Source organism: Cebus imitator, unplaced genomic scaffold, assembly GCF_001604975.1.
Source record: "Cebus imitator isolate Cc_AM_T3 unplaced genomic scaffold, Cebus_imitator-1.0 Scaffold27, whole genome shotgun sequence".
NCBI lineage: Eukaryota > Metazoa > Chordata > Mammalia > Primates > Cebidae > Cebus > Cebus imitator.
The window spans coordinates 12,281,753-12,292,263 of NW_016107342.1; the positions used below are offsets into that span (position 1 = coordinate 12,281,753).

A 10,511-nucleotide genomic window follows, 5' to 3' on the forward strand; every position below is an offset into this window, starting at 1 on the left:
GCATGCCTGTAATCCCAGCTACTCGGGAGTTTGAGACAGGAGAATCGCTTGAACCTGGGAGGAGGAAGTTGCAGTGAGTCAAGATCATGGCACTGCACTCCTGCCTGGGCAATAGAGCGAAACTCTGTCTCAAAAAAAAAAAAAAAAAGGAAAAAAATACATTTTGAAGGATATTGTTACCACAGATAGTGATCCCTCTGATGGATCTGTGCAAAGTCAGTTGAAAACCTTCTGGAAAAAAGCCACCATTCTGGATGCCACTAAGGACATTCATGATTCATGGGAGGAGGCCAAAATATTAACATTAACAGGAATTTGAGAGATGTTGATTCCAGCCCTCATGGATGACTTTGAGGGATTCAGGACTTCAAGTGGAGGAAATAATTGCAGATGTAGTAGAATAGCCAAATAACTAGAATTAGAGGTGGAGCCTGAAGATGTGACTGAATTTTTGCAATCTCATAATAAAACTTGAACAAATGAGGGGTTCCTTTTTATGCAAGACCAAGGAAAAATGGTTCACTAAGATTTTGAAGATTGTGAAGATGCTGTGAACATTGTTGAAATGACAACAAAGGATTTGAATATTTCATTACTTTAATTGACAAAGCAGTGGCAGGATTTCAGAAGATTGCCTCAAGTTTTGAAACAAGGTCTACTGTGAGTAAAATATTATCAAATAGCATCACAAGCTGCAGGGACTTCTTTCATGAAAGGAAGAGTCAATTGACGTGGCAAATCCGATTGTTGTCTTGTTCTAAGAAATTGCCATAGCCGGTTTAAGCTTCAGGTAACACCATCGCAACTGGTCAGCAGCCATCAACACAGAGGCAAGATACCCGCCATCAGCAAAAGATTAGCGCTCACTTTGGGCTCAGATGATTGTTAGCATTTTTTAGCAATAAAATTGTTTTTAAATTAAGGTATCCACATTGCTTTTTAAATGTAATGCTATTGCATACTTAATAGATTACACTATAGTGTAAACATAACTTTTATGTGTACTGGTTAACCAAAAATTTGTGTGACTCACTTGACTGCAATATTTGCTTTACTGCAGCAGTCTGGAACCAAGCCACAATATCTTCAAGTTATGCCTTGTATTTTCAAAAGATTATTTACCTAATTGGACTATCTTTTTCGGTTCAAATTAGATTTCTGAAACCAATATTGTTCTAAGATGTTTCAATATCATCAACATTCAATTAACAATCTTTTTTTAAGAAGTTAGCCAAAGTTTATTCAAGTTGTTTTTCTTTATTCCTTTACTTTTTCCTAATTATTGTGAGTTAATGTGGAAACATCGAGAGCTCCAATTATGTAGAGGCAAAAATTTTTTAAATGCTTCCAGAAATCTTAGCAGGTTTGGAAAGAATCTTTACTTTATAAGATCAATGACTCACTACAATAAATGTCAAGATTTGAATCACTTCTGAGATGAGTATGAGCCAGTGCTCTAATCTGAAGAGCACTTCTCTGCTTGTTTATTTCTTGTTTGTTTGTTTATTGAACATCATATTTTTGCTTTACCAGAAGATAAAGCTTAGTTAAATGCAAGCATCTGCCTTCTGCTCTCAAAGCCTGGCAAGCTAATGTTTATGGATCTCTTAAGTATTTCAGCACTTCTAAATATGTGACTTGTATTATTTCAGTCTGCATAGCAACTCAATGTGGTACCTACTCTGATTTTCTTCGTTTCTTACCGAGGAAACTGATGTGAAAAGAGATGAACTAACGGACTGAAATTCTTGTAGAAGAAAAAATAAAATAAGAGTGTTCTTTTAGGATTCAAGCATGGTTTACAGAAAATACTCTGTGTATTTGACTTGAGACCCAAGCTCATAACCAACTCTGTGCCTTTTTAATCCTAACATAATTTCAAATCTCTTGCAAAGTGGAAATGACAAGGCCCTAAGCTGTTTACCTTTGGATAAGAGGGTTCATTATGGGTCTCATAACTGCCATACCATGTTCTGTATATTTTATTTAGCAGATGAAACTATTATTATGGATTGGCTGTAAGGTTTGTAATTAGGCTAACTCCAAGACCTTTACACTCGATTTTTCAAGTAACAAATTTCAGCGGCCTTTAGAAGTGGCTGGTGCATGACTGAGGGTCTGTAACTGTGGGGGGGGGGGACAGCTTCCAGGGATTATTGCTTCTTTGAGGGTCAGTCACAAATTTCATAAAACAAATTTATGGTCACATTACACCATTTTTATAATGTCAAATGCATGTAGCTAATCCTTTGTGATTTTTATGTATCCCGGGAAAAGTAAGCTTAATAATAACATTAATAATATTCTTCAGCAATGTTATTTCTACCATGTTGATAATATGACATTAATTATAAGGGAAAGTCATTCCATGTTTTGCAGAATTGTTGGCTCTTTATAAAATGTTTCATTCATAGTTTTTCTTCTCATCTGAAATTGAAGTTTTTCTATGTCTATGAATAAATAGGGATGCTTATTATTTCTTTCTCTTTTTTATCCACTCTATCAATTGGTACACAATTACATAATAATTTTTATTATCTTCTTGTTCCCTTTTTTTTTAAAAGAAAATTATGGTAAACTAAAGGCTGTGGTTTTAAAAACATGGAAGATTCAATCATGATCCAAAATATACAACCTGTCTGTTTGCTCATGGCACATTTAGATAGCCTAGGGTTACAGAAGGTAGTCAGGCAGACATGAGCAGGGCAGGAGAGTGCTCCCTCCCATCACCAAGAATGTCAGGTGACCATCAGGTAATGGTCAGGCAGTTGCTAACTGTCCATCTAAAATAATAATTGGTTGCATCCAGTGCTGGGGAAAGACAGTCTCCCAAAAGATAGAAAAAAACCTGAAACTGGTGATCAGCAACTTCCCAGTATCTCAGGATTTGGGTGAGTAGGCTTCAGCATGTACATTAAGAGACAAAACGGCAGAATTTTGATGCCTCTTACATGACCTCCTAGGGACATTCAGCTGGCAAGGGAAGAATGCCTCAAGTGAGCATACACATGTCTCCAGTAAACACACTGCACATGCAGACCCTCCCAAGTGCTGGCAGGCCAATGCACATGAGGACAGCCCACCCCAAGGGAAGAATCAGAGGGGAGGGACACAAGCCCCCAGAAGCATGCCAACAAATAAAACCCAAAGTCAAAGGTCAAACCACACACTTGATCTCCCAAGTTGTCTGCCTCCGCTTTCAAGTGTATTTTACTTCTTTTCATTCCTGCTCTAAGTCTTAATAAACTTTCCCTCCTGCTCCAAAACTTGACTGTGATCTCTCCTGCCTTATGCCCCCTCAGTTGCATGATTTCTTCTGAAGAGGCAAGAATTGAGGTTGCGGCACACCCATATGGATTCGCTACTGGTAACATTAGCAAGCAGGAAAAATAAATTTGGCCTTTGCTAGTCTTTACTGCAGTTACAACACAATTATTTTAATTATTTCATCACTTAAACCATACGTCCAAAGAGTGTGTGAGATAAATTGTAATACAAAACTATTTGAGGAAGAATGATAGAAAGTATCAACATAGTACATTCAGATGAGAAACACATTAGAATTTATGAAATGTTTTTGTTACTTCAAAATTGATCAAATTTTTCTCAGAACTTCTTAGTAACCAAAGCAAAATGGGAAGCTGTATGGGTTAATTTTATTGCAAATAAAATTAACACACACACACAAACACATTCTAAAAGAGTCTGTTTGAGTAAAGTTATATACATATTTTTTCTGTCACCTATACTGGAGTGCAGCAGCATGATCATGGCTCATTGTAGCCTCAAACTCCCAGGTGCCAGCAATCCTCCCACCTCAGCCTTTCGAATAGCTGGGACCGCAGGCATGCACCACCATGCCCGGCTACTTTTTGTGTGTATGTGTTTCTTGCAGAAGTGGGGTTTCACTGTGTTGCCCAGGCTGGTCTTAAACTCGTGGACTCAAGCAATCCTCCTGCCTTACCTTCCCAAAGTGCTAGGATTACAGGCGTGAGCCACTGTACCTGGTTTATTCATTTTTCAATTTGACTTAAGTAAGGATCATTTCTCTGACTAATATGTATAAAATTTTGGTAGTTAAAAAAATTTGGAGATGATAGTATGATCTGAGAGACCAAAACAGATGCTCTTTTATTGATAAAGATATACCCAAAGTTTAAGGAAGCTAAGTTACCTACAGGTCAGGTCATGGGTTCCGTGACAAGCCAGCATGGCAAATTTCTTAAATTCCTGTGGCTCTAAACTCTCCAACCATAGGAGCTGTCACACCCTTCATAACTCTGATTTACAACCCAGACCACTGAAAAGACTTCAAATAAAATGTGACAATGCATCTGTCATGTAAGGTTTTGTGATATTGTGCCAGAATTGCTAGCCTTTGCTTACCGGTAATAACTAAAATAAGCAGCCCAGGCGAATTCCATCCTGGCTCCTGTGACTTGTAATAAGTAACTAAGATCTGTGACTTCTATCACTACCCAGATAATGTTTAAACAAATGCTTATCTTGACTTCTGTAAACCACTGAAGTAACAAACTGACAAAAGTCCCCTGACCCTTGGAATGTCCGGAGACCACCCGCCCTCGTCTCGGCCCAGGAGGTGAATTACAGAATCCCCTGGCCCGTGGAATGTCCGAAACCTTTTCATCGCCATCCCCGCTCCTCACCCCCACTCCCAAGGTGGTTTTTTGGGTATAAAAAGTCTTGGCACCCTCCTTTCGACACCACAGGCTGGAGAGATGTGAGTCCTCTGTGGTCGCCGGCATAATAAATGACCCTGCAATCTGGCATACTTTTGTCTTGGTGCTAACTTTCTACGCTTGGTCCAGTACAACAGTTTGAGACTGGGAAAGTTATAAATATTTTGTTTATGAAGTTTCAGGTCTACAAAACTCACTTTGCCATTTTAAGAAATAAATTTTCTTCTCTATATCACACATTACATTTGAGACCAAACACATCTGATTTAACTAATGCAGCATTCAAATACAAAAATGCAGAAAACTAAATGAACTTTTTCCCATAGGTGTGGTATAACAAGAAATATTTGCTTTTTGTTCCCAGCTCCGGGCACAGGGCTTCTAAAATCCTTGGATATTCCAAGTGATAAAAGTGTATTTTGTTATTCACAACAAGTCCCCTTAAATCACAAGAGAGTTGATGCTAATTAAGTGACTTAGGTGGCCCTGAGAGTCGTCTCAGGATGAGGGGCTGCTCATCAAAACGACCTAGTGATTAGAGGGACAAGAGGTGAAATTTTAGCTCTACCCACTGATCTCCCAGAGGGAGAGGAGGGCTGGGATTGAGCTTTATAGAAACTCTTGAACAGTAGGACTCAGAGTGGTTCTGGGCTGATGAACATATCTAAGTGCCAAGAGAGTGGCAGGTTCAGAAAAGGCAAGGAAGCTCCCAATTTCCGTGTCCTATGCATCTCTTCCATTGGCTGTTTCTGAATTGTATCTTTATAGTAAACTGGTAAACATAAAGTAAAGTGAAAGTAAAGTTCTGCAAGCTGCTCTAGCAAATTATGAAACCTGTGGAGGGCACTGTGGAAATCCTTGAATTTACAGGTGGTCCATCAGAAGTAAGGGTGGTTCCTAGGACTTCTGACTGGCATCTGAAGTGGGGGCAGTCTTGTGGGCCAGAATATAAATTACATTACTATGTGGTTTTTCAAAGACAGGTAGAAAACCCCCGCAACTATGGTTGACAAATTTTCTTTTAGAAATTTAAAAGAAGTTTATTCCTTTTACTTTTCTAAACAAGACTGAACATTTAGTCTTTCTCTTATCTTTTATTTTTCCTTAGTAACAATAATGAGAGGTGGCTGGCTTGAAATTTCAGTGATCTTTATGTGACATAAATGTATTTACTGGGCAACAAAGCTCTTGCACATTTACTAAGTTGCAATAGAGCTGTAAAGTTTTAAATGGTCAAAGGAAACCTTTTTGCAGGTTTTATTGGCTTCATAAATAAATCTCACTGAATAATATTACTTTACCATTTCCCTAGCTTGTACATAAACATTCTAACATCTCTTTAGAGGATGATAAATATTAAGAACAAAATAACAGGATTAGAATGAAGTTTATGTTCTGAAAGGAAACAAAATAAAAGTGAAAAAAAAAATCCACAGCTAAGAGAAACACGTATCCTCTGGTCAAATTAAATGCGATTCTTTTTTCAGTTTTTTGGGTCTGTTTGTTTGCTTATATGTTAAGACATTTGAATGTCTGAATTGGCTTCTAACAAATGAACACAAATGAAGGATTTATCTATCACACAACAATTTTGAACATTTTTAAATGCAATTCGGGATTGTTCGGATGAGAATTCTCTCCATCAGAATATGCACTGCTCTAGGTAATTCTGATAGCCTGATCAAGCGCACCGTGTTTTGAGAATCTATTGGTGTGGGAGGAGATTCTTGGTTTTGACCTTTACTGGACCTGGCTGTCAAAGATTCTGGCCCTGGGTTCCAGATCCAAGCAAATTAGTCCTGGAGTCCTACATGGAGCCTACTCCACGTGTGCTGCTCCAAAAATACTACTTTCAGATTTCTGACTGTTCCTTTCTTCAATAATGGCTATAAATTTCTGGTCTATGCAGATTTCTACTTACTAATTTTAACTGTTGCTATATGTTTGTTAATTTTTTTTTCAATCACTTCTCTGTATTTATCATAGAAGGGAGGATTCTCAGTTTGTACTCAATATGTTATTATTATTATAATTTTTTGAGATGGAGTCTCACTCTGTTGCCCAGGCTGGAGTTCAGTGGCATGATCTCGGCTCACTGCAAGCTCCACCTCCTGGGTTCAAGTGATTCTCGACTAAACTCTGACCTGGTTTCTCTCTTGCCCAAATTCCTAAGAGGCCTGGGAAGTAACACCCTAAAAACCATAAAAATCTCACCAGATGGGTTTTATTTAATCCTATATAATATAGCTTACTTTTCAACCTTACTCTGGAATAACATAAAATGACAAAGACAAAATATTTTACCCCAAAATATGTCACTTTGCAATATTTTGAGTGGCCCTACGAAGCTCTCTATTGTGGGGGAAATTTTGTGTCTGTAAAGAATCTCTATAAATATAACTAAATCTTTCCCTTTTCAGGCCTCCCAAACCAGAAGAGATGAACTTAGAGACTAAACCCTTTACAGGTGTGAATAGGAAACATTTGTCATCTATTGTATCTAAGGGTAGCCACCTAAGACACTTTATCTACATAAAAAGAACCTTGGTTTACATCACCCTTTATCTTAGCCCGGACACTCTTTCCTATTGATTCCAGGTTTTTAGATAATAACTTAACTCTTTCCACCAATTGCCAGTCAGAAAGTCTTTGATTCCACCTATAATCCTATGACCTATAAACTCCCACTATCCACCCATGCTGGTGTCCAACCCCCAACTCCCAATCAATGAATATCTCACATGTGTAGATTGATGTATTTTGTCAACCCAGCCACCTTGGACACATGTTCTTAAGACCTCTTGAGACTGTGCCTTGGGTTATGACCACTCATATTTGGCTCAGAATATTTTACAGAATAACTTATTCTTCAAATATTTTACAGAATTTGGCTCTCTTCATGGTCAGGTGACTAGCAGGGTAAAGCAGGTGACTTTTTATTTTTTGCCACTGGGAGATTAGGATTTTTTTTTTTTTTTTGATGGAGTCTCGCTCTGTAGCCCATGCTGAGTACAGTGTCACGATCTCTGCCTCTCAGGTCCCGGTTCCAGCAATTGTCCTACCTCAGCCTCCCAAAAAGCTGGGATTACAGGCATGAGCCACCATACCCAGCTAATTTTTTTGTACATTTTAGTAGAGACGGGGTTTCAACTTGTTGGCCAGTCTGATCTTGAACTCCTTACCTCATGATCGGCCCCCCTCAGCCTTCCAAAGTGCTGGGTTTACAGATGGGAGCCACGCGTCCGGCCTAGGATTTGCTTTACTTTTTTTTTTTTTTTTTCTGACAAAGGCAATTACCACTTGTCTATCTGCCATCCAACTCTCCAGATATCATTAATATCATCTCCTTTGTCATTCTGTTTTGTCTTTCAGGTTTTAGACTTTGTAATTTTTTTTTCTATTCCATTCAGAATTCTTTAGTGAGATTTTAGAAAAAAGAGTAGTTACATGCATGTGTTCAGGCCTACATCAATTGGAAAATTATGTTTCTTTGGTAGTGTGATTAATTTTATATTTCTTTGTATTTTACTTAGTTACATGGATTACTTTTGGATTTATTTGCATCTTCCTTTACTGGCAGTCCATAAAGATAGGGATGGTGAGTGTTCTTATTCTTTTTTTTTTTTTTTTTGAGACAGGGTGTCACACTGTTGTCCAGGCTCAAGAACAATGGCATGATTTTGGCTCACTGCAGCCTTGACCTCCCAGGCTCAAGCTAACCTCCCACCTCAGGTTCTCAACTAGCTGGGACTACAGCTGTGTACCACCATGCTTGGCTAATTTTTGACTTTTTTTTTTTTTTGCAAAGATGGTATCTCGCTATGTTGACCAGGTTGGTCTCGAAATCCTGAGCTCAAACAATCCACCTGCCTCAGACTGTCAAGCTGCTGGGATAATAGATGTGTGTCACCATGCCCAGCTTTCATTCACTTTTATGTCCTCAGAGCTCCCACAAGTCATGACATATAGCAAAGAATCAGTAATTACTTTCTAAATAAAGATACTCTCTAGATTTTAATGATTTGCCAGTTGCCATAGTTTTTTCTATGCGTTAAGTCCAGCTTTCCTTACTCCATTTCCCTTCTAGCCATATTGATTTTCTCTCAATTACTGGTCAAGATTCAAGTGGAATGAAGCCATAAAGATATTTTTATGTTTGCTTGTAAGACAATAAGCTTTCACAAAGGATTTGAAAACTTGAGTTTTCCCTAAGTCCTGTAAAAGTTCCAAATAGCACCACTCCAATTCAAAATATCAATAATGTTTTTGTTCAGTACCTTAAATTTTAAACAATGCTGAATATTGAAGCCAATTAAATAACTATTTCCAAAATTTTAACACATTTACCATCTAAAACTACCTTAAATACTACCGATAGTATATATAACTGTCTTTAGGGTAGCATGATTTAGTCTAAAAACAGCATCAGCTATATGATTTTCAGTAGCATAAAGCTAAAATTTAAAAAGATCACCAAAGACTGAATTGAAATGAACAAAAACATGATTGGTGTTTTACACCTTTAGCAAGTCAAAATGTTCATTTTATCAAATAGTGAAATTATAAAAATTTCATTTCAGTTGATTTTTATGAAATTTATTCAATTATAAATTAATACAATGCATGTGCTTTTCATGAGTGTGATAAATATTACTTTTAAGGTATACAAGAAAAAATAATAACATATATTTTATTTTTATATAAATAACCTTATCATGCTCACAATAGCAATCTTTGAATTAACAAGTTTAAGTTAAAAATATTCTTCCTCTTTATTGTTATAGATTAAAATAGAAAATCATGATGCCCTTCAATAAGATTTTGACTTTATAACCTGTGTTCATAACTAAATTATAATATCTCTTTACAATTCACTTGGAAAAACTTCAGTGTTTTGTACTTACCTACAATGTCCTTCATAAGGCCTACAATAGTCTCATCTCCTGTAATCCAAGGACGCTTCCCTACTTCATGACCATAGGCTGCACTGAAATTAAAAAAGGACAAACATTTCTTAACTTTTGTGTGCATGCGTGTGATTATTTCAAATATCAGCTTTAGCAAATAAACATTTCTATGTGGATCTTTCAATATGTTAGTAATTTATAAAAAAGCTTTTTTAAAACAAAATATATAATACTTGGGATCAATGTCTTTTAACTTCTCTTTTTAAAAATTTTTTATTTTCTTTTTGTTAGGAAGCAGGGAGATTGTTTATATATTATTTTTATATTTTGCCACATTCTAGAGTCTAATTGTTTTGGTCTTAATTATTTTGACATTTTAAAAATTATTTGGACACTGCTTTTATACCTGTAGAATGTAATATCTATACTAAAACTTACATACTATTTTATAAGGCTAGAGACTGAAATAGTTATAAATTGACATTTAAAAATGGCTTTAAATCTGTAAATTTAATAGAAGTATATAAAATATGATTATACTCATACCCTTTTATAGGTAAATAACAAAATTTAGGAATAATCAAAGCCAGCACTACTTGGCTTGACCTATGTGCTAGCAATTTAATCTGTTACATTTCAGCTCAATTTTATTAGTCTAGTCAATATCCCAGGAGTCATAGTAGAAAAATGCAAAATACATAGAGTACTTCAATTTTTAAGAAATTTCAGTGAAATGAAGAAGGCAAATACAGAAAGCCATAGAAGAAGAAATTAAAACAGAGGATTAAGGTGAAGTGCCTCTGAGTGCTGTTACATTGTTGTATCCTTATGATGCTCTGAATTTGATAATTCTGTAAGCAGGCAGGGGGGTCTCCAGGGATCATAATATTTATTTTGTGTGTGT

The 10,511-nt window shown here is 36.6% G+C and overlaps 1 protein-coding gene across 3 annotated transcripts in view; it reads right to left on the reverse strand.

The window, feature by feature from the left end:
* The window catches only part of KYNU (kynureninase), a 156,895-nt gene that overhangs the window by 94,893 nt on the left and 51,491 nt on the right, over window positions 1–10,511 (reverse strand). For all 3 annotated transcript variants that reach the window (XM_017523238.2, XM_017523236.2, XM_017523237.2), the window contains one exon: window positions 9,605–9,687. In XM_017523238.2, coding sequence (XP_017378727.1) covers window positions 9,605–9,687 — 83 coding nt within the window. The remainder of the gene's footprint in view (window positions 1–9,604; window positions 9,688–10,511) is intronic.